This window comes from Carassius carassius, chromosome 21 (genome assembly GCF_963082965.1).
Source record: "Carassius carassius chromosome 21, fCarCar2.1, whole genome shotgun sequence".
NCBI lineage: Eukaryota > Metazoa > Chordata > Actinopteri > Cypriniformes > Cyprinidae > Carassius > Carassius carassius.
In genome coordinates this window covers 30,026,028-30,051,625 of record NC_081775.1, presented here as the reverse complement: position 1 = coordinate 30,051,625, position 25,598 = coordinate 30,026,028, and the positions used below count along the sequence as shown (strand labels likewise).

The following is a 25,598-nucleotide window of genomic DNA, read 5'->3' as shown; positions in this document are numbered from 1 at the left end:
CTGCAGCAGCAGCTGGACATGCAGAAGAGCCACATCTTCAGACTGACTCAAGGACTTCAGGACGCACTGGACCAGACAGACCTTCTGAAGACCGAGCGGACAGACCTGGAGTATCAGCTGGAAAACATGCAGGTGAACCAATGTTAACTGCAGAAGAGCAGCTTTGGGTGTTTAGAATGGCAGTCAACCATGCTACTCTCACTAGGCATGCAGTATGTATGCTGTCTATATAGTGTGCACAATTTTCTGTCCCCACATCAGCTACTGTAGTTGCCAAAATGTAAAAAGTTTTTTTCCTCTTTCAATATTTGATTGTATTTACAAAATATATTTTTATGCAAAATTGGTTAAAAAAATAGCTATTTATTTCTGAGATTATAACCATCTACTTACAGAATTAAACAGGCAACATAGCGAGGTGACAGCATTGCAGCATAACACCGTGCATGCTATTAAAAAAAAAAACACTATTTGCTGCACTGTTTCTATTAATTTTATTTAATTCAGTTTTAGTTATTTTAGTACTTCAACTTATACTAAATGAATGTCACATTGGCACCTTCCTGTGATATTTTAATTCAGTTAATGTTTAATGTTTAATTAATAGTATTAAGATTTAAGAATTTAAAAACAATTAAGAAACTACCCAATGTCAGGTGTGAACAGCAGATTTGTGCTTAGACTGTACTATTCTAAACTGACAAAATGTTTATAAATAATAATAGTATTTTAAGATTTTTTTTAAAATAATTATAAATATTATATTAAAAAAACATATATTATATATTATAATAATTATAATAATGTTTTTATAGTTTCAACTAATTATAATGATTATACTTTTATTATATAAATATTTGTATTTATATTATAAAGATTTTTTTTTTTTTTTTTTTTAATTATTATTTAATTAATTAATTTTAAAAAGATTTATTTTATATAGCTGTAAAACCTTAGGACACTTCCACACAAAATTGGATTAAATAATGCAAAATCATATACAGGTTATAATTGTTGCATACTACACTCTTAGAAAAAAGGGTTCATTGGGGTTCTATATAGAACCATAGGGTTCTTTACTCAACTCTAAAGGTTGCTAAAAAGGTTCTATAATGACAAGAAAGAACCCTTTTGGCACAAAGGTTCTTTAGGCTATTATTCGTTCATATATTACATTATTCTGCAACATTTTGTATTTGTAATTAAATTATTGTTTGTAGTAACTTAATATCACATTTTAATCATGCTGATTTTTTGAAGAATAAATGAAATGGCACTCTTCGTGTGATATTTATTAACTACATAAAATGATATAAATATATACATTTTCTAACCCCCATATCTTGAATTTTGTGATCATTCACATGCATTTGAATACACCGAATAATGCAGTGAAAGAATGCACTCAAAATGCACATGCGCACTAGTATGACTTCATCATGTAACTTTACATTAGCCTAGATGTGTGCACTTTTTAGGCACGATCCCGCTCCGAACTCTCGAACTGATTCAAATGATTCGCGAACCCGCTTTGAACTCCCGAACTGACTCAAATGATTCGCGAACCCCAAACTGACTCAAATGAGTCGCGAACCCGCTCCGAACTACCGAACTGATTCAAATGTATCGTGATCCCACTACCAACTCCCGAACTGATTCAAATGATTCGCGATCTCCAAACTGACTCAAATGATTCGCGAACCCGCTTTGAACTCCCGAACTGACTCAAATGATTCGCGATCCCGTTCGGAACTCCCGAACTGAATCAAATGATTCGCGATCCCGCTCCGAACTCCCAAACTGGTTCAAATGATTCACGCTCCATACTCCGAAATCCCAAAATGACTAAAATGATTTGCAAACCCGCTTTGAACTCCCGAACTGACTCAAATGATTCACAATCCGAAGTTCCCTTCTGTGGGTTTTATTGTTCTGGGTCTGAATTTGGGCTCCTGGGGTCTCAAAGAAACATTTTCAATCTCCAAGGTGAACGTTATGACAACACACTCTTAGAAAAAAGGGTTCATTGGGGTTCTATTTAGAATCATAGGGTTCTTTACTCAACTCCAAAGAACCTTTTATGCTCTAGTCTTTATCCACTCATCATCATCATCATCATCCACCAATCAGAACACAAGAGAACTCTTTGACCACAGCTGCTGTGCTTCAAAAGCTCTTGCAGCAGCTCAACACTGGGGCTGCGTCCGAAATCGCATACTGCGTACTGGGTACTACATTTGAATTTGAACGTACTACTCGACCGTTAGAAAAGTATGTTCTATATAGTATGAATGTGGGTAGTATGAATCATAGACAGTAAAAGAAATGGACAGAGCGACCCCATTGGAACTCAATTGAGACAAGTGAAGCCCGTTTTTAGCTATTTTTAGCACTTCCGTTTCTGACGCGCAGACTCAAACTAAGCTTGATGACGTCAGCAACCTGTCTGACAGATGTAAATCTTCTAGTAGCTGCCATCGTTAATCTTGCAGAGACGGGGAGTTCTTTGGCGTGAGTGAGAAGGAGTAAGTATTCTGATTAATTATTTTGTATAGTATTTTAAAATGTAACGCCTGTACGCCATATTAAGTTAATTGCCTGCGAGCTTCTCCTCCTGTCTGTACGGTAATGCGACAGAGAGTCGAGTGGTTATGACGCAACCGTTAGCCTATTTTTACAAAAACTGTTTCTACAGGGCCATAATGTAAAATAGAAGGTAATGGAGCCCTTTATACATTGTCGTGTTTCTTTAGAAATAAATATTGGACAAATGGACAGAGGTGGGTAGTAACGAGTTACATTTACTTCGTTACATTTACTTGAGTAATTATTTGGGGTAACTAATACTTTTCGGAGTATATTTAAAGATGGGTACTTTATACTCTTACTTGAGTAAATTTTTTGGGGAAAATCTGTACTTTTACTTCGTTACTGTGGGCGACGCTCCTCTCGTTACTTTATCTTAATGTAATAAATGTTATAAATGCTTCAGTTTATTCCAAACGCGCCGTCTACTTTTCTCTGGGCAATGAGCGATGCCCATTCGCGAATGATTCATTCTTTTGAGTCAATTCTGTTCAAAGGCTTGATCAAACCAATTGGCAAACGAGTGAATTGGTTCATGAATCAGTTTGAATGATTTGTTCAGTTCCCTGCCGCACGCGCTGAGCGTCTGAAGCAGTTCACTCAGAGTTGTAACGTTTAAGAACATGAATTGAAAGCAAATCTGCAAAGGCTATTATTTGCTTGCGATGGAGATCCTTATTAGATGAACACCGCGTGTGCTGTCTACTGTTTAACAGGTAATAACTTGGGCTACATTCGATTACAGCACACGATACCTCTGACATTAGTTTGTTGTACGTGTGTGGTTTATAACAGAAGGGAACCAAGTTGAATGCAGCTTCCAAAAGACAAAAAATAGCCGATTAAGATTTTATTAATTTTAATACAATAACACCGGTGCAAGTACGTTCAGCAAGTCATATCATCATCAGCTGCTAAATTCAGATCTGTGATTGCTTGCTGGCGCTGAGCCAGAGATAGCTGTGTTTTACAGCGCTGCACATTATAACAAATCACACATGATTCTTTTGAGCTTATTAAAGCATTGGCCAATCAGAGGCGTTCAGAAGAGTCATCGCTGAAATCCCGGTGCTTCCTTCACTCGCTCCTGACTGAATACCTCTTTCTGGCGAATTCTCTCGTCAGAAACAACAAAGTGCAGATGTGTGTACGAATCTATAATTAAGATATTGATTTCACAGTGTTAGCAGTTTCAGTGATTTTAATGGGAGTTTCTGAGAGTGATTGAAATCTAGACTGTCAGTGAAAATGATCTTTAATAATGTAAATGTTATTTGCTCGCTTTCTGAACAATGAAAGATTAGTAGCAATATTTATATCACATTAACTTTCAATGTTAAATTCACATTTAATATAAAGTCAGTCGTATTAAAAATATGTTATGGCATGACACCTATATCTGTTACTTAAGTAAACAGACAGGGTTTTATAATAAATTACATAAATTGGAGTAAAGGTTAATGAAATATATACATTTATACACGCACAATTACATTACATACATTTTATCTATATATCTAAATAAAAATAGGCTCAGTATATATGACCCAAAGTAACTAGTAACTAACTACTTGAGTAGATTTTTTATCCGATACTCTTTTACTCTTACTCAAGTAACTATTCAAGACTAGTACTTTTACTTTTACTTGAGTAAATATTTCTAGAAGTACTTTTACGTTTACTTGAGTACAGTTTTTGGGTACTCTACCCACCTCTGCAAATGGAGTCTTTAAACACCTCAGATGTAAAATTATTCACTGTCAAAGTGACGCCAAAATGAATGGGAGGTCAATGGGATGCCAACGCAAGTGAAGTTCTGCTACAAGATGGCGGCACCCGGCTGACTTCAACTTCCGATCGACTTCCTTGCCACCTGGTATGAATGGAATTGGGACGTACTACATCCGCCATGTTGACATTGTCACGTGACATACGTCGTCACAACAGCGCGTAAATTTAAAGAGCCCAATCTACTGAGCGAACATCGGTGATGTTTTTCGTTATTCTTACCGCTTTCGTCTGCGTTTTTATGTCGTTTGAATTAACAATTCAAAGCAGGCGTCGGTCAGCTGTTCGCAGATCACGCCTTCGTTGACAGCTTGTAAATCCTTTACTAAATATAAATTTAGCTTTTAATTTTCTACCTCAGAAAAACAGCAGCTACATCTATGAACAGAATGACAGCCTGATTTTATGTAAGGATATAAAGTAATTTATTGTAATAAATGAATACAACTAAAATTACACAAAAGAAACAAAAGGAACATAAATCAATTAATAAACTTGAATGAATGCTTAGACAAATACACACACACATATACACATAAATACACACAAATACATTATAATAATATACACAGAAACACACACACATTTACACACATCCCAATATATACATAAATACATACATAGATACATTATAGACAATACACACACACACATACACACACACACACACATATATATATATGAACAGCATCATGCAGGCTGCTGTCACTGGCCTTTGACATCCAAGAGCTGCATGACATTATGCACAGAATGAGCAGATCATGTCTTTCATGGGGATTTTGAGGAGGCTGATTGCCTTCTCCACCACAGATGACAGGCAGTGGAAGCAGATTTTCTTCTGGTAACTGGAACAATAGATGGCTTTCACATACAAATTGAACCTCCAGCAAGTGAAGCCCAATGTTATTTCAACAGGAAGCAGTTTCATTCTGTTCAGCTGCAGGTCACCACCAGGGGAAGTACCTTGATATGTTTGTTGAGTGTCCCGGGTCTGTGTATGATGCCAGGGTGCTGAAGAACACTGAAGGCCTGTATCCACCTGCAGGAAAACACATCCTGGGAGATTCAGAGAGCCTGAACAGAATCCTGCACAGGTTTGATTCAACACCAATGATGCTCGTGCACAGAACATTGTTGAGAGAGCATTCAGGATGATGAAGACAAGCTGTGCTCCATCTTCTTCTTCTTCAAGGCCCTGGAAGTGAGTCCTGCCTTTGTGCCATATGTTGTTGCATGCTGTGCAGTGCTCCACAACCTCTGTCTTCTGAATGAGGACATTGTTGATCCAGAAGTTGTGGAAGATCATGACGATGATACACTGGAACCCTAAAACACAGAAGCCAGCACAGGAGAGCATGTGTGGGCAGGGGCGTAGTTTATGGGGGGGATGGGGGGGAGGTAACCCCCCCAATATTCAAATCCATCAGTTACAACCCCCCCAATATTTCAACATGAAAATCACAGTAGATCAAATGAAAAATATAATATGAAAAAATAGAATTCATTTATTTTGTAAAAAATAGTTTTGTTCCTAATCAAATATGAGTATGTCATAATAAATCAGACAAAAAATACTCCCCCTCCATTGAACCGATTGGTAACGCCCAACCAATGAGTCGCACTTTCACCAAAACAAGCGAGTGGTGTTTGAATGGGAGAGCACACGGTTAATGTTAACGCCAAAAATGAAGAGAAGCGCTGCACAGCGGACTATATTTAACTGCTTGTCAGAGAGGGATGCAAAATAAATAAATAAATAAATAAACCATGTACTGAGAATGAGGTATGAGAATATTGTGTAATAGTTAGTACACACCACATATATTTTAGCTAACTAATCCATAGCAATGTATTTAGCTATAACTATCAGTGTAACAAGTTACCAAAGCAGCTGTCTGTTTTGCTAGTATATTTTTCAATAGTGTCTGTAATTATCAACGACAAAAGTATTCACATCGGTGTTTGTTTTCTTACTAAATTAATCTGACTTTTGAACGAATTGGATGAATTAACGATTTAAGTGGCTAACTCATTAAAACAGGTTTCAATACTTAATTTCTTTCTTTTGATAATCTCTACTATGTTAGAATTTTATGAATGATGATTATACACAAATTTCATAACGTTATGAGGTGTATAATCTCTTAACATGTTTTTATAACAGATTCGAGGTAAATATAGCTGCAGGGTAGAAAAGTCAGCAGAGGGAGAGGAGGAGCAGGTGATCAGGTAAAGAAGATGCCATTCAATCAATAAAATAAAACAGGAAACAGTATAGAAAAACAGCAGCTTTGTAAAGTTAGGCTATACATCAATGCCTTTAATGTTTTAAAGATGTGTTTCCCTTTAGAAAAAAAAATTAAAATGCATTAAGGTGGAATGTAAAAATCTTAAAATAAATGTCTAAATGTTGTCTCTTTCATATTTGTATATGTTGAATTTGTAATCAGTTAAAGCATGTTGCCAGATAGATAGATAGATAGATTTTTTTTTTTGAAAAAAATAACGGGTAGCATACAATGTTCAACCCCCCCAATGTTCAAACCAAATCTACGCCCTTGTGTGTGGGACAATCTGACCACAGCTGTGTCACACCAGACGACCGTGTGCCAGCTCTTCAAGAGCATAATTACCTGTAGGACAGTTGAACAGGTTAAGACTCTGCAAATCAGCTCATGTTCTCATATTGCTATTGCGAACCCGCTTTGAACTCCCGAACTGACTCAAATGATTCGCGAACCCACTACGAACTCCCGATCTGATTCAAATGATTCGCGATCCCGCTCCGAACTCCCGAACTGTTTCAAATGATTTGCGATCCCCAAACTGACTCAAATGATTCGCGAACCCGCTTTGAACTCCCGAACTGACTCAAATGATTTGCGATTCCCAAACTGACTCAAATGATTCGCGAACCCGCTTTGAACTCCCGAACTGACTCAAATGATTTGCGATTCCCGAACTAGCTACGAACTCCCGAACTGATTCAAATGATTCGCGACCCCGCTCCAAACTCCCGAACTGATTCAAATGATTCACGATCCCGCTCCGAACTCCCGAACTGATTCAAATGATTTGCGATCCACAAACTGACTCAAATGATTCGCGAACCCGCTTTGAACTCCCGAACTGACTCAAATGATTCGCAAACCCGCTACGAACTCCCGAACTGATTCACATTATTCTCGATCCCAAACTGATGATTCGCGAACCCGCTTTGAACTCCCGAACTGACTCAAATGATTCGCGAACCCGCTACGAACTCCCGAACTGATTCACATGATTCGCGATCTCCAAACTGACTCAAATTATTCACGAACCCGCTTTGAACTCCCGACCTGACTCAAATGATTCGCGAACCCGCTACTAACTCCCGAACTGACTCAAATGATTCGCGATCCCCAAACTGACTCAAATGATTCGCGAACCCGCTTTGAACTCCCGAACTGACTCAAATGATTCGCGAACTAGCTACGAACTCCCGAACTGATTCAAATGATTCGCGACCCCGCTCCAAACTCCCGAACTGATTCAAATGATTCACGATCCCGCTCCGAACTCCCGAACTGATTCAAATGATTTGCGATCCACAAACTGACTCAAATGATTCGCGAACCCGCTTTGAACTCCCGAACTGACTCAAATGATTCGCAAACCCGCTACGAACTCCCGAACTGATTCACATTATTCTCGATCCCCAAACTGATGATTCGCGAACCCGCTTTGAACTCCCGAACTGACTCAAATGATTCGCGAACCCCAAACTGACGCTCCATAGGTAATTTTAAGACCGTCAAATCAAGATATACATATATTAGTTATTTAAGAAATATACATATAAATATATATACTATAAATTACATAAATATGTATAAATACACATGTAAATATTTAAATTTAAACGTGTGTGTTCTGTTACCTGTAACCTTCCTTCAGGTAACAGGTGTTGCTGGAGGGAAGGTGTACACAGTTTTTGACCGCTACGCTAGGTTGTTTGTCATGCTAGGCAAGTCATTGTAAAGGTGAAGGACTGGCGGATTTACTGACTGTTCATTGGATTCTTGCCTATATGGAAATGAAGACCAGTAATGGTAAAATAAATCAACAACAATGAGCAATTTTAACATCTTGTGTGGACATTCCAGTTAATAGTAACCCAAGCGTGCGCTTCCATTACAAACACCATCCAGCATCCCTCAGCAGCATTTAGTCAAAACTAAATGCTGAGTACATCGCAGCGTTCGCAACCGTGAATTACACACGCACGTCTCTCCTACTGGGTTACGGACCATTCATTATAGCGCAACGAAAGACATCGGAGCTGTTCTATAAACGTCAGCAGAGGAGCTGTGTTTAAACAATGGCGCCCAACGTGAACAGGTATGTTTAGTAGCGCTACTTAATGTTGAATGGCCATTTTACTTTGTGTGCACACATCATGGGACATAAATCAAATGCATTGGTCGTCTAAGAAAATAATTCTGCGAACTAGTTTTAAATAGTTTTGATCGTGTTTTTTGACTCTCTGTGTATTATGAAGACATCTGAGCACAAGTGAGCACAGGTCTATGGAAACGCCACAGTTGAGTGCTTTAAATGACTTTGATGTTCAAATTGACAAAGAAAAACGTGTTGTGAAATTAACTCCTAAAGCATTTGCTGCAAAGGTTGAAAAATTACAGAGCGATAGAAAATCTGTGTTAATTAAAGCTACTAATTTAAGAAAAATATGCAAGGTCTGATGCAACAAACAAATGTAAAAGATGTACAAAGTGCTTTTGATGATCTTTTAAATTTGTGTGATGAAGCAAAAGGTATTCATGATTCTTTGATGGGTATGTTACCTGAAAGTAAGAAGGAAAAACATGACATATAGTTCAAAGCAAAAATGATTGTGAATAATGATTTTATTGCTGAAGTCAAAATGTGGGCTTCATGTGCTTAGAATGAAGTTAGGCCTACTTTAAATGAGGTCATGCATGACAAGGTTGATGTTGATCCACATGATAGTATTTCAAATGTTGGTAGTAAATTTTCTAGTAAAGCGAGTACATGCAGTAGTGTTTCTTCTGCAAGAGTTATAGCTGAGGCAAATAAGGCTGGACTGCTCACTCGTATGGCAACATTAAAGGAAAAACACGCTTTGGAGGAGCAAGAGCAGAAGATAAAGAGGAAAAAGGAGCAACTGGAGTTGAACGCAATGCTAGCAGAATCTACTGCTAAACTTGCAGTTTTACAGGCCTCTGAATGTCACAGTGTTTCTAAAGCCTCTTATAATATGCATCCCCAATTGGAAAAGGAAGGGGAGAAAGCTACCTCAATTATATTGAATCCAATGGCAGAGGAGTTTGAATCTGCTGTATGTAGTAAAATGGAAAACCAAGTATCAGTAGTGGATCCTCCTTTGGCATCTTCTGTGTCATATCAGGACATTCATCAGCAGACATTGCAGGAATGTACAGACTTAGAAAGACAGAGTTCCCAGTATATACTAGGAAAAACATCAGGTCAGTCTCATGGACCTCTTGCATCTCATGTGATTTCTCAGCCACAAATCGAGAGTCAGTTTGGTGACATTGTCACCATAATGCAAAGACAAAATGAAATAACAGCAGCTCTTGTCCAACACCAACGCTGCACATCTTTACCAGCAAGAGACATTCCCTTTTTTTAATGGAGATCCTCTTCATTATGTTTCATTTTATAAGAGCATTTGAAAAGGGAGTGGAGGAGAAGGCAAGTCATAGACTAGGGGGCAGCCTAGGGAGCTGGTCCGCAGTTGTCTTCACATGACCCCTAACTCTGGCTATGCTAAGGCAAAACAGTTATTGGAGGAACATTTTGGAAATACGTATAAGATCGCCACTGCTTATTTAGAAAGAGCCTTGTCTTGGCCCTCAATAAAGGGGGAGGATGTTAATGCTTTGCAGTCTTATGCTCTCTTTCTGCGTGGTTGTTGCAATGTCACTGAGGAGCTGGAGTACCTTCAGGAGTTAGATATGCCAAGCAATATGGTAGTCATTATATCTATATTGCCTTTCAAGCTCAGAGAACGGTGGAGAGTTGTTGCACATAACATTCTGGAAAGTGCTGAATGCAGAGCTTTGTTCAAAGATCTTGTTCAATTTGTTGAAAGACCGGTTAGTATCCTAATGGATCCTTTGTTTGGTGATATTAGAGACTTGCCCACTAGCATGAGGCCTGTTAATCGGTCAAAGCTACGTTCAGAAGGCTGAAACTGAAACATGTGGTCATACAGGGGCCGGAAAGGATCGCGGTCTTCTTTCTATCTTACCAGTTCAAGTCAAGGCCAGTAAAGGTGATCATACAATCCAGACGTATGCATTCCTGGATCCTGGCAGTTCTGCAACCTTTTGTACAGAAAGCCTTATGCAGCAGCTCAATCTTTCTGGTAGGAAAACTCAGTTTCTGTTACAAACTATGGGACAGGAAAGAGTTGTACCTGCATACATACTTTCAGGTTTGGAAGTATCTGCTATTGATGGTAGCATCATCTATCAGCTTCCACAAACACTCATACAGAAACAAATGCCTGTAAGTTCTGATAACATGGTATCTAAAGGAGATTTGTCCAAGTGGCCTTACTTGGCAAAGGTTAAAGTTCCCCGTATAATGGCTGAGTTGTTGATCGGAAACAATGCTCCAAAGATGATGGAGCCTTGGGAAGTAATAAATAGCTATGGGGATGGCCCTTATTAGGGCTGGGACAACGCGTTGAGGTCATTGATGACGTCGACGCAAAAAATACATCGACGCAAAATATGCGCATCGATTCGTCGACCTGTTTTTATTTCTCTAAAAAACATTTGCAAAACGTTTACCTTATGTGCACTGAATATACGCGATGGCCGGATCAACATTCTGTCCAACGTTATGTAACCAATCCAGGGGTTTTTCTGCATTGATCTTTTTTTTGGCGGCTTGTCAAAGCCTTATTTAATCGGTGAGTGATGTAGAATAGAATGACTGTGCTGCACCTGACAGGGCGCATACGAGAGAGCCCCGGCTGTGCGCGCGCACTCACAGTCTTCAAACAACACGAGCGCTTCTTGCTCTCTCTCTCCCTCGTGCATATTAATCAAAATCATTAAACACGATAGAAAAAGGGCGAAAAACCAAAGTTTCACGCGCGCTCGCGCGCTCACAGTCTTCAAACTACACGAGCACTGTCTTGCTCTCTCTCTCTCTCTCTCTCTCTCTCTCTCTCCCTCCCTCCCTCCCTCCCTCCCTCCCTCCCTCGTGCATATTAACCAAAATCATTAGACACGATAGAAAAAGGGCGGAACGCCAAAGTTTCACGCGGAGCATTCAGAGATTTTTTTTTTCTCCATGACAGGCTGCTGGCTCCCACTGTTAATTTTTTTTTTTTTTTAAGCTTAGCTTAAAGCCCTCAAGTTTACATTGGTTACTGTATTCTTTTAATTGCTCTAAACAAGTATTTTGGGTGACCTTTTTTATTGAATGCTAGACATCAAGTTGTTGTTATTTTCATCTGAAAGAAGAACTTTTTTTCAGTAAGCTAGGCCCTATGTGTTCAGTAAGCTTGTTTCAGTAAGCTATGTGTTTTCAAGGCTTCAAAGTTTTATTGAATGCTATCTCTATACAAGTGCAAAGTAATGCATTCTTAGTCAGTCTTTTATTTTGTAATTTTAAGAGCAATAAACATATTGCAATGTTAAGGAATTCATGTTTTTTTCATTCAGATATGTAAATCAACATGTATAAATTGTTAGTAGTCAATTAATGGGGAGATAATCAAAATCGAATCGGTCTGAAAAAATTAATCGTTAGATTAATCGATGCATCGAAAAAATAATCGCTAGATTAATCGTTTATCGCAGCCCTAGCCCTTATGCTATAAGAACAGCATTAGGTTGGGTTATCAATGGTCCTTTGAATCCAGGCAGCCTTGAGGATGAAGACCGTTCTGCAGTGGTTAACAGGATTTCTCTGTGTAGACTGAAGGAGATGTTGCTTAAACAATTCAACCATGACTTCAATGAGCGAGGTGTAGAAGAGCAAGGATTGTCAAGAGAGGATATTAGATTCTTGGAGATTGCTGAGAGTTCTGTCAAGCTTGAGGACAATCATTATACCTTGAAATTGCCATTTAAAAGGGAAAATGTGTATCTTCCTAACAACTTCTCTTTGGCAAAACAGTGGATACTTGGATTGAAGAGGAGATTTCAGAGAGATGAGCAATTTTATGAGGAGTATGTAGCATTTGTCAGAGAAATTATTAACAAAGGATATGCAGAGCAATTGCCCACTCAGCAGCTGAAAGGAGACAGCGGCAAGGTGTGGTATATTCCTCACCATGGTGTACGTCATCCCAGGAAGAGGAACCTACGGGTGGTTTTTGATTGTGGTGCGGCATTCAAAGGAACATCATTAAATCAAGTCTTTCTGCAAGGTCCCAATTTTACAAGTACATTGCTTGGTGTTTTCCTAAGGTTTAAGCAGGAGTCGGTAGCTGTCATGGGAGACATACAGGCAATGTTTCATCAGGTTAGGGTGGCAGAAGAGGATAGGGATTTCCTCCGTTTCTTGTGGTGGCAGAACGGAGATTTTACAAAAGAAGTGTCAGTGTTTCGCATGACTGTCCATCTTTTTGGGGCTGTCTCCTCTCTAAGTTGCGCTGCCTTTGCGTTGCGAAAAACAGCAGATGATCATCAATGTGAATTCCATGAGGAGGTTGTTCAAACTCTCAAAGAGAATTTTAATGTAGATGATTGCCTTAAGAGTTTGGGATCTAAAGAGGAAGCAGTTTCCTTAGTTCAAGATCTTTCCAATCTCTGTCAGCAAGGAGGTTTTACTCTGACAAAATGGATAAGCAACAAGCGCACTGTCCTGCAAACCTTTCCTGAGGAGTGTTGAGCCAAGAAGTGGAAAGAGCTGGATCTGGACAAGCACAGCTTGCCTGTTGAGAGAGCTCTTGGTTTGTTGTGGTGTGCGGAAACTGACTCTTTTAAGTTCAAACTGGAGATTCAGGAGAAGTCTTGTACAAGACGTGGAATGTTGTCAGTGTCCAGTTCACAGTGTTGGGAAGGTTACTTTGGAAATGTAATAGGTTACAGATTACAAGTTACCCTGTTTAAAATGTAATAGTAGTGTAACTTTTTCAATTACTTTATTAAAGTAATGTAACTAATTACTTTTGAGTACTTTTTGATTACTTTTCTATATTTGTGAACATTAAAATAATAAATAAAAGCATATACATCAACTTAAATACAGTTATCTAATAAGCATGTGACGTATTCTGTGTAATAAACTCCTGAAACATTGGTGTTTTTTTTTAAACTGCTGTCTCTGTATATGATGATAGTTTTCTCAAAATAAGTAAAATGCACATGAAGTGACACAGAACAGTTCTAGAAATTGTGTTTATGTGCTCGTGTACTCCTATATTGAGTCTGCAGAGGTTGAAAACACTGCGAGCTTCAGTAGGCCTATATGTAGTAAATGAAACCATGTCTTTGCCATTAATTTACAGGAGGGGCGGACTGGGAAAAAATTCAGACTGGAAAATTCAAACTCATACAAACAAATTCATGGACAAAACTATTTTTTGTATGGACCTGACATAAAAAGGTTTAAATCTTTAATTTGGGGATATGCAAAATAATTAAAAGTTCTCTCCTGAACTGCACCTTCACTTCCATTTTTCTCTTCAGTCTCTTTATTTTGCCCTGTTATCCATCTCTCTCATGACTTTAATACTCAAGATTGAACAAAACTATACTTTACAATACAATACTCTACAATACTACAATATCTTTATAGAAAAATCCTAATACTTTTTGCAAATGGATTTGTATTTATTTTTAAATAAATACATTTGTAAAATAATTTTACATTTTTGGTGATCACAGTTAAACAATAGTAAACATTTTCTCTGGATTTATAGTTAAATACTAAAATGTTAATTTTCGTAAGGGTTTTGTTGTTGTATGTCGTAGCTCCCCCTAAACCTATAAAAAAATCGGAATTTTTTTTTCAGCTAAATTACTACTGTAACATTACAACAGATAATAATGATGTCCTTTTATATAGTATTTTGAGTGATGCTGCTGCTTGATTAAATAAATAAAAAAACAAAGACAAAAAAGGATCTTTACAGATGAAACTGACCTGAAACCCTGAACAGGAGTTCTGCTTCTCTGCTCCAGCTGCCCACTGCTCCAGTCTCTCTCTCTCTCTCTCTCTCTCATTGATTACTCAGAGTCTGATCCAAACCGTTTGGCGGAGGCGCGGAGAGCGCTAAAAATAAAAAAAATTCATTCAAATTGAACTAAAAATTCATGACTTACTATAGATTTACTTATCAAATGGCGGATTCGCAAATGATCGCTTTAGTACATTCGGCAGGCAATTATACAATAATGATATTAAATAGTGGGGCAAAATCGGCTGCCAGGCCACCGGGAATTGTCCCGGTTCTCCCGGTGTCCAGTCCGCGCCTGATTTCCACAGACACGCAGAATGTGCAAGTCATATATTGCATTTTTGGGGCTTAATATTGACAGACACTAGTCCATGTCTTGTTTTGATTCAAGTGTACTGACCTTCTTTCGATTTAGTCATCCAAAATGTGGCATATTCCGTCCGCGGTAGGCATTTGCCACTGTATTTCCGCTTCCCGGACATTATTAGGGCGGTATGTCTCAGAATAGTCAGTGCAATTTGGGAAAGAAATCAGTTAAATCTGTATGTGGATGTGTGTAAATATTCAAATGTAATCCCCTTTGTAATCATAAAAAATTTCATAAGTAACTGTAATTTAATTACTCATTTTTTCTTAGTAACTGTAACTAATTACAGTTACAATAATTTTGTAATTAAATTACGTAACGCCGTTACATCTAACTAGTTACTCCCCAACACTGCCAGTTCAGTATACGATCCACTTGGGATTTTGGCACCAGTAGTGTTACCTGCTAAGATCATGCTACAGGAGCTTTGCCGGAGGAATTTTAGATGGGATGAGACTGTGCAATATGATATATTGGGTGGTTGGACACGGTGGTTGAAGGAACGTAATGCACTCTCTGAATTCAAGGTTGTGAGATGCGTTAAGCCCATGAGTTGGGGTTCCTACATACATGTGCAGCTTCATCCATTTTCAGATGCAAGCGAACGGGGATATGGCACAGTCACTTACCTTAGAATCCAGAATAGTGAAAGTAACTTTCATGTGTCCTTCCTCATGGGCAAGGCCCGAGTAACAACTTTAAAGGCTATCACTGTTCTATTGGTTAAGGGGTTTGTTACAAGCATCATGTGTGTATGATGCTTGATATTTGTATTTGTTTATGGCTCTGTTAAGTGTCGGGAATTGGTATATTGATTCATCCCAATTAGGGGCCGGTATGTAAGAGCCATTTTGGTCTTATGTACAGGTATGTCCACTAGGTGTCACTCTTTCTTGATTGTTCACAATATATAGGTAGGAACCTTCCTTCAGGTAACCGGTGTTGCTGGAGGGAAGGTGTACACAGTTTTTGACCGCTACGCTAGGTTGTTTGTCATGCTAGGCAAGTCATTGTAAAGGTGAAGGACTGGCGGATTTACTGACTGTTCATTAGTGGTGGAAATTATGATTCTTTCTAGAGATTCGTTCATTTTCAGTTCGTTCACCAAAATGATTCGTTCAGAATCGTTCACTGATTCGTTCAGTGACCATTTCTTCGTATTACACAAAATAAGACAGCAGGTGGCAAAAAAAGAGTGTATATGTGTTATGTCTTAAGTCAACGAACGTATTCACTGGTTACAAAAATCTGGCTTTATTAAAATGTGTGTATAATCGCATTCAATATATAAAGTCTAATTAAGTTGTTCAGATGAACAAAGCACAAGGTTTTCTTGCCTAATTAGCATTTTAATTGTTTGGTCAGACAGTTTGTATATTATATATTCACATTCATAAATCTGGGATTAAACGTGGAGTTGCTAAATATCAAAACAAGCATATGTGCACTGCGCTTTGCATTTTGTGAGATTGACATGCTAAATGGCAGACTTACCCGGTTTAGTCTCATTCATTTCGTTCACGAACGAGATAAGATATGTACCAGTTCATTTCATTCACGAACGACATGTGTACCAGTTCAGTCATTTCATTCACGAACGACATGTGTACCAGTTCAGTCTTTTCATTATCAAAAGCCGTGTATCAGTTCAGTCTTTTCATTCACGAACGAGATGTATCAGCTCATTCAACTCATTCACGAATGACATGGGTACCAGTTCAGTCTTTTCATTCACGAACGATAAGATCTCTAGATCTAGTTCAGACTCATATGAAACTCGTTCATTGAAGGGCGTATTCGTTCACTACATTCAACAAATCACATGCTCTCTCACATCTCATACTCAAAGGCTATTGGCTCGAGGTTGTAACTCTTTGACAGGATGAAATGTTTGTTTCCCAGTTCACTGAGCTGCGCATGCGCTGCTAATAGTGCCGCGCTGCTGTGGAGGGAGGAACTTCACTGAACGAGAAATATGAGTCAGTGGATTACGTGAACGAGAACGGTTCGTTCACCTAAAAGATTCGTTCAAAAAGAACGATTCGTTCACGAACGACATCACTACTGTTCATTGGATTCTTGCCTATATGGAAATGAAGACCAGTAACGGTAAAATCAACAACAATGAGCAATTTTAACATCTTGTGTGGACACTGCAGTTAATAGTAACCCAGGCGTGCGCGTCCATTACAAACACCATCCAGCATCCCTCAGCAGCATAAAGTATTAGACTTGGCCGCTTGCACACATAAATATAATACACTCATAGCCGGGAATTCATATTACAGTTATTTGTAAATCTAGCAACATATCACATAACATAACATATACCAACATATTTACAACAAGTTTAATTTTACAAATGTATTACTTTATCCCTGGGGTAAATTTTTTATTTCACTGTTTTCACTCATTTTTGATACCCAAATTTAAAGTCCTATATTTCTCTAAAGTGTGGCACCCATTCTCAAGACATTTTTCAGATGTTAAAGGCGGGCGTACACGGTGCGAATTCGGATGGTCGGAAGATCGTATGTCCACGCACATGGCACGAGTGAGTTTATGTGAAAATCGTACGGATGAGATGATATACGACACGATTTTACAACCTGCGAATTCCAGAAGCAATCGCACGAAGTTGATAGACGCGTTCGACTTGAAGCACCGCTGCACGCACAGAAGGTATGACATTAAAGTACCGCGAGAGCGCTAAGAGAGCACACATATCCAATGCATTCGAATCGCTCTCGCGGTACTTTGATGTCATACAGGTGATGTCATTCTGTGCAGCGCTGCTTCAAGTCGAACGCGCCTAATATAACTCTCTCATAACTGCATATAAAATATTGATACAAGCCGTGACTGTTTCCTACACGTACATGTTATTTTTTCAGCAATAGGAAACCGTAGGGCTGCACGATATTGGGAAAAAATGACATTGCGATATTTTATTTTTCTGCGATTATATATTGCGATTATTTTTTCTTACAAACAAAAATGGGGTGAGCACACTTACATTCTCATTTTAAATGATTTAAACATCGACACCATCGCATCAATTGATTAATATGCGGGAGGGAGAGAGCAAGACAGCGCTCCTGTTGTTTGAAGACGGCTCTCTCTCTCTCTGTCTCTCTCGCGCGCGCTCTCTCTCTCTCTGTCTCTCTCGCGCGCGCTCTCTCTCTCTCTGTCTCTCTCGCGCGCGCTCTCTGTCTCTCTCGCGCGCGCTCTCTGTCTCTCTCGCGCGCGCTCTCTGTCTCTCTCGCGCGCTCTCTCTGTCTCTCGCGCGCTCTCTCTGTCTCTCGCGCGCTCTCTCTGTCTCTCGCGCGCTCTCTCTGTCTCTCGCGCGCTCTCTCTCTGTCTCTCGCGCGCTCTCTCTCTGTCTCTCTCTCTCTCTCGCGTTCTCTCTGTCTCTCTCTCTCGCGCGCTCTCGGTCTCTCTCTCGCGCGCTCTCGGTCTCTCTCTCGCGCGCTGTGTCTCTCTCGCGCACGATCTCTCTCTGTCTCTCTCGCGCGCTCTCTCTCCCTCTCTGTCTCTCTCGCGCGCTCTCTCTCTCTGTGTCTCTCGCGCTCTCTCTCTCTCTGCCCTGTTAAACTTGCATGTGTTTTTCTGTCCTGTCAATGAAAAAACTTTCACTCTATGATGGTTAAGCTGTGCAATTAATCTGCGAATCACATTCGTCAAGGGCCGGGGAGCAGCTGGCCCATACAGTTAATGAATAACAGATCAACTACGACAGCCTACATCGCACATCCTGCGATGTGACTATCGTGGATTCGTACATCGCGATATCGATGCTTAAACAACACATCGTGCAGCCCTAGGAAACCGGGACGTTTGGTCACCCTGTGTGTGTGTGTGTGTTCTTGTAGGTTTATAAATATCTGAAATAGGTATTACAATGTAAACATGGTTTGTGAGGACAATTCCTGTGCCCTCGTAAATCAAATGGCTTTAAAAAATACTATACGGTTTTAATAGAAATTTTAAACATGCATTTTCCGTAATTGATAGAGGTAGTGTATGGGGATATATAGTATAGAATACTGTTACGTCTATGGAGAGTCCCTGTAAACTACATATGCGTGTGTGCGAGAGAGAGAGAACTAAAAAGCATGGTTCACGTTGCTAGAAACATCATACAGCGCTCGCTGTTCCTTTCAGACTTCAGCGAGTTTATCCTCCTGGTCAATAGTCCACATTCGCCGTGGCGCTGCCCTGTTCGTGTTTCTTCTTCTGTGGTTTTCCTAGTTCGTGATTGGTCAACTTCAGATAAATCAACAAATCGGCTCGTTCAACCGCACACATGTCACGAATTCAAACCGATAGCTCACGAACTTTTTAGACATGTTTAAAAATGATCGGGAGGTCGGGAAGTGCTCGTAAGGCACTCTGCTCGGCTCGTAATTCATCGCAAATGATACGAGCCGCGACCATATGAGCATACGCGATTTCCACACGATTGAAAAAAATCGCATGCGAACTCGTACGACATCAAAAATCGCACCGTGTACGCCCGCCTTAAGATGTTGCTTGTTTAAAAAACAACTGGAAACTGCTACAAAATCAGTGTGCATGCACACAAGTGCTTCAAAAGTTATTTGCTATTAAGCACTTTGCAACTGACAAAACAGCAACTGGAAATACCTGGAAATTAATATTATAATAAAAAAAACCGCATAAATCAGTGATGATCCGAACATAAATAAATGTAAAGAGTTTGTGTAGTTAAGATTAATTTTAATTTATATAGTTACTGAATTATGCTTTCCAGTGAGTAGGGTTTCATCACTGGATGAGAACAAGTGTGTTCATCAGTCCCTGAAACATCAAAACAGCATTTACACTTCTGATGATTTATGATCAAGCGGAGTCACTTATTAACAATAATTTGCCATGTAAATTATGCAACAAATTTTTTTATCAAAATAACACTAGTTAAATGTAAATTAACTCAATGATATAAAGTTACAAAATTTAAGTTATTTAACGAGCCGTCTGTAGAAAGCAGCATTAACAAGCTGAGGCACAGCCTCTGATCGATAATGATTATTAAACATATTTTTAAACTCAATTTACAAAATAGTCTCATCAGTTTACAATGTGTAAAACTTTAACAAGTCAGTCGTTTACTTGGATTATGTTAAACAAGTACACTTTAACCACAATGAACAGCGTTTATCCATAGGTACTTACACTTCAAAACAGCGGCGTCACGATTTTCCGCTATTTTCAAAAATGAGTATGACCAGCCCTCTCCCGTGGCCTCATGGGATAGAGTAGTGTCCATCCTATGCATGCTGAGGTGGTCGGATCACTTCAGATTGTGGTTAATAGGGCTGTGCAAAAAATCGAATGCGATTTTCATGCACATCTCATCAGTAAAGGCTCTTCCTGTAATTAGAAGTATATCTCCAGCACGTGCGTTCGGATCAGGGTTGCCAGGTTTTCACAACAAATCCTGCCCAGTTGCGTCTCAAAACTAGTCCAATTGCGCTTCCAGGAGGTTCCCTGATAAAAATTGCTTCCTGGGGTTACAATATAAGTTTTTTAGCAGGGTTGCCTTGGTAAAATTCGTATTTTAGGTGCTAAATATCACGTTATTTGTATTGGGGTCGCTTAGACACGCGGACATGAAAAACAACCACAGACTTGGCAACACTGGTTGCCATTTACTACACCGAGCCGTAATTCACTGACAATCTACACAAAATCGATGTTAAAATCGCAGGCGATTCTTTGTTGATTTTGAAAACTATTTTGTGTTAGTTGTCGGTAGACTACGGCTCTGTGTAGTAACTACCGCTCCACCTGAACCAGTGTTGCCAAGTCTGCGATTGCTACAGGGAACTACACTAACCTTTTCCACTGGTGGCACTTGCGCAACTAACTTTTTCTGTTACTGGCGCAAAACATGATTTGGTCGCACAAATTTTTTAAAGTAAGCCACTCTGGATTATAATGAAACTGTATTGCATACAGATGTGCTTTTTATTTTATTTGCCGTCTTTTAAACCACATGCCTTGTTTTATTGCTTACAGTACACATAAGGGCCGTAGCTGGGGTTAGAGGGGCCCTGGTGCAGGTTGTACAGTGGGCCCTGTTTGAAATGGTTTAATATTTACTGTATGTTCGTTCTATTTATTTATTTGTGCTATTTACAGTTTACTTTTTTTTTTTTTCTTTCTTGAAGGTGTCCAGAAACTAATTTAAAATAGCACTGCATAGTCTTCACTGTAAAATAAAATAGTCAAACCAAAATGTATTCAGACACCTTCAACATTGCTCACATGATCACAGTTTATTTGCTATAGTTTAGAAATTGGTAAAAAAAAAAAAAAAAAAAGACAAGAACAAGAGAGTTAAACTGTGTCGGAACAAATTCATCTTGATAATGTCAGATAACTTTGATAGAAATATTTGTAATGGAATCAACCAAAATTTCAGACAACTGTCAGTAAGACAATATTTACACAAATATCCATACTTTGTTGAACAGTTACAAAGCAAGCAATGCTTAATTTTGTTCAGTCTGTGGTGTGAAAAGGTTGCATTATTTTTTATTTTATTTTTATTTTATTTAACCCATATTTTACCAGGAATAATCCCTTGAGATAAAAGTCTCTTCTACCAGGGAGTCCTGGCCAAAATGGCAGCATACAAAATTTTACACATAAAATATTACAAGACAAGCATTAAAGGAAAACATAACAAAAACAAAAAATCCTGTCACAAAAATGTCCAGCACTCAAGATTAATGTAATATATAAATGTTAAGTAAAACAGGAACATGATTCTTTCAAATGTGACGTCAAAAGGTTTCTAAAAATATTTAACGATGGCAGCATGTTTAGCTTCAAAGTGCTCTGCATTTCATTCCATAGTCTGGGCACATAACAGGAAAAGGCAGTTTTACCAAACTCGGTGTATGATCGAGGCACAGTTAAAAGTAATTTAAAAGACGATCTAGTTTTATAGCTACCAGAACAATAAGATAGGAGACTACAGATATACAGAGGCAGTTTACCTATTAGAGCTTTGGCAATAAACATCAACATATGCATTTTTCTCCTCTGATACAAGGAGGGCCAGCCAACCAAATCAAACAAAGTGCAATGATGGGTACATGTAGGAGCATTTGTCACAAATCGTATTGCAGCATGGTATATGCAATCTATTTTTTTTAGTGAAGATACATTAGCATGCATATAAATCACATCGCCATAGTCCAGCACAGAGAGAAAACAACTTTGAATAATTCTCTTTTTGGCTTCAGATGGAAAACATTTCTTTAAACGAAAAAGAAACCCCAATTTGGGTCTGAGTTTTTTTGAAAGATTGTCAATATGAATATTAAAACCTAACCTTTCATCAAGCCATATGCCCAGGTATTTATAGGTATTTACTCTTTCTACACAGTCCCCTTCCAAAGTTAAAATGGGTGGAATCACGAGTGTGTTACGAGAGCGAGTAAACAGCATATATATAGTTTTCTTAATATTTAAAACCAATTTTAAATTTAACAATGAAGATTGCAATACCTGGAAAGAATCTTGTAATAGCTCAACAGCTTTTTTTATGGACTGTGCAGACGTATAAATAATTGTATCATTGGCATATAAATGCAGTTTAGCTGAAGTTATATCTTGACCCAAACCATTTATATAAATTGAAAATAAAATTGGTGCTAAAATGGATCCCTGAGGAACACCTTTCTTGATTTCTAGTTTTTTTTAAATGTAATTTTCAACTGAGACACACTGCGATCTTTCGGATAAATAATTTTTAAACCAATTTATACTCCTTTTACTAAAACCTAAGGACCTGAGTCTTTTTAAAAGAATTTTGTGATCTACAGAATCAAAAGCTTTAGAGAGATCTACAAATAAAGCAGCACAGTAATTTTTATTATCTAAAGAAGTAATAATATCATTTGTGACAAGAGTTGCCGCTGTTACAGTACTATGGGCTGACCTAAACCCCGATTGAAACTCATTTAAAATATTATTTTCTGTTAAAAACTGTTTAACCTGATCATTTACAAAAGACTCAAAAACTTTTGCCATAACTGATAACCTTGAAATAGGACGATAGTTATCCAGTTCATGAGGGTCACCCCCTCATGAACTGGAAGAACCATGGCTGATTTCCATGCAAAGGGAATTACATTTGACGTTAAACTTAAATTAAAAATAGAAGTAATAGGTTCTGCTATAAAATCTGCTGCAATTTTTAAAAAATAAGGTTCAATATTATCAGGTCCTGTTGACTTTTTACAATCTAAATTTAGTAGGGCTTTATGAACTTGTGATACTAAAACAGGGTTAAATGTAAAAAGCTGAGTAGAGCGATATATTTCAGTTTCACCATTCCCTTTTATTATATCGTTGGTTAAATGACTAGGGTCAGGGGCTGAACCCGCAGTAATGAAAAAATTATTAAAAACCTCAACAATAATTTCTTTCCCTTTTATAATTTTTTCCTTTACTTTTAAATAATCAGGTAAACTCATAGAGGGTTTTAGACCAGAAACTGATTTGCACAACTTCCAAAATTTGGAGGGATCATTCAAATTTCCACTTATTGCATTTAAATAATATTCACATTTAGCTTTTTTTTACCAATTTTGTACTATTATTTCTTAATGTCCTGTAATGTACCCAGTCCTGAAGATTATTTGTTTTCTTTGCTTTAACCCATGCCGCATCACGTTCTTTGATACGTGAGGAAATTAACTCCGTAAACCAGGGGTTATCTCTCCCTCTTACTCTGAATTTTTTAAAAGGAGCATGTTTATCACATATACTTAAAAAAGTACATTTGAAATGCTCCCATGCTAAATCTACATCAGGTATCAAAAAAACCACATGTAAACCACTATCATAAATATCTTGTAAAAAAGCTTAAAATAACGTCTTGAAATAATACGTGGTTTGCTTTTTGGGGTCTTACAATTTCTTACACATACTATAACACAATGGTCACTTATATCATTACAGAAAACTCCAGAAGCAGAAAATCTATGAGAAACATTAGTTAAAATGACATCAATTAATGAAGATTTGCTTGGGTCTTTTTGATTCAACCGTGTTGGAGATTTTATCAATTGCTCCAAACAAAGAGAGTCACAAATTTCCTTGAATGGATCAGACAATTTTGATGACCAGTCCCAGTTTAAATCCCCAAGTAAAATCAATTCGGAGTTAGTCCAGTTATGAAGAAGATCAGTAAGTGAAGTGATAACTTCACTTGATGCTGACGGTGGACGATAGCATCCAATGACGATGATGTCATGACCATTTGAAAAATGAAGTTTGATTGCCACCAATTCAAAGAAATGTGGCTTACTAACAGAGTACAAACAGGTGCAGTTCCACTTTGACTTAACATAAACTGCAACTCCACCACCTTTCTTTGTGCGATCTGATCTAAAAACATTATATCCCTCAATATGTATCATGGAATTTGTAATGGATTTATTTAACCATGTCTCAGAGAGAACCATAATGTCAGAGTTTGTTGACTCAGCCCATATTCTTATGTAGTCCATTTTATTTATCAGACTGCGAACGTTAAGGTGGAAGAAGCGTAAACCATCACTAGATTTAAATTCATCAGGGGTTTGAAGCTGCATCATCTCTGGGCCAGGATTGGGGTGGATGTTACCCGAAATTAAAAGCAGAAGAACAACAAACCAGCTTTTCCTCATTAGCAATTAAAGAAAGAAACACAAGCAAAACATGGTCAGGTCCCTAATTTATTTATTTATTTTTTATCAATTTCCACTGGTAGTCTACAGTATGAAGAATTTTTGGGTATAATATTTCATAGTTTGCTGTATTTTGCTGTACTCACTTACATAAATGAACTAGTGTCCTGCACCCATCAGTAAAACAATAGAATCAATTATATCAGATTTTTGGTTTGACTGTGGATAAATTCTTGTTAAAACAAAGAATTTTTAAGAGCAGTGACTGAATTACTTTCATTTTCATACATTAAAGACACTCACAGCAGGGCTAGTAAATTAGGCGCGGTCACTTTAAGAGACAATGCATCCATTATAATGATACACATCCGATTTCTTTCTCAACACTTTACTTTCACTTAAGACATAACCACCAGTGATGCGCGGGTCAATGTATTGATAACCCGCACCCGACCGACGTTTTCAACTAACCCGCCCGCAACTCGGACCGCAAAGAAAATAAAAATAAAATATTGTACCCAACCCGCTTCCTGACCCGCGTTTTTAAAAAGCAGTAAATGCTCATCGTAGCGTCATTGGGCCATAGGAACGTAGGCAAAACTAACTAGGCAAAAAAAAAAAAAAAACCAACCAACAAATCTTAATATATTATAATTTTGTCAAGAATTATAAAAAATCGTCAGTAAGCTCATAATTTGTACTAAAATAGGCTAGTCTGGCTATGTCTATTTGTATGTTTCTGCAAGGTCAGCAGACACTGAGGCTCGGGTTTGTTCCGATCAGAGCTCGTGAGCGGAGAGCGCATTTCTCCATATATTACTCTCCGCTCGCTCATTCCGTGGGGTTGCTCGCTCAACCCAGAATGGTCTGCTGGTTCGAAAACATGCAAGGAGTAATTTTATTGTTTAATAATAAACTGGTGTTTTCTGTGTCGCTGCAAAGATGAAGTTGACAATGC

At 38.3% G+C, this 25,598-nt stretch overlaps 1 protein-coding gene across 7 annotated transcripts in view; it reads left to right on the top strand.

The window, feature by feature from the left end:
- LOC132098105 (citron Rho-interacting kinase-like) overlaps positions 1-25,598 on the top strand; it is a 79,797-nt gene that overhangs the window by 34,453 nt on the left and 19,746 nt on the right. For all 7 annotated transcript variants that reach the window (XM_059504246.1, XM_059504245.1, XM_059504243.1 and 4 more), the window contains exon 20: positions 1-132. This exon is cut by the window's left edge and continues 9 nt beyond it. In XM_059504246.1, coding sequence (XP_059360229.1) covers positions 1-132 — 132 coding nt within the window. The remainder of the gene's footprint in view (positions 133-25,598) is intronic.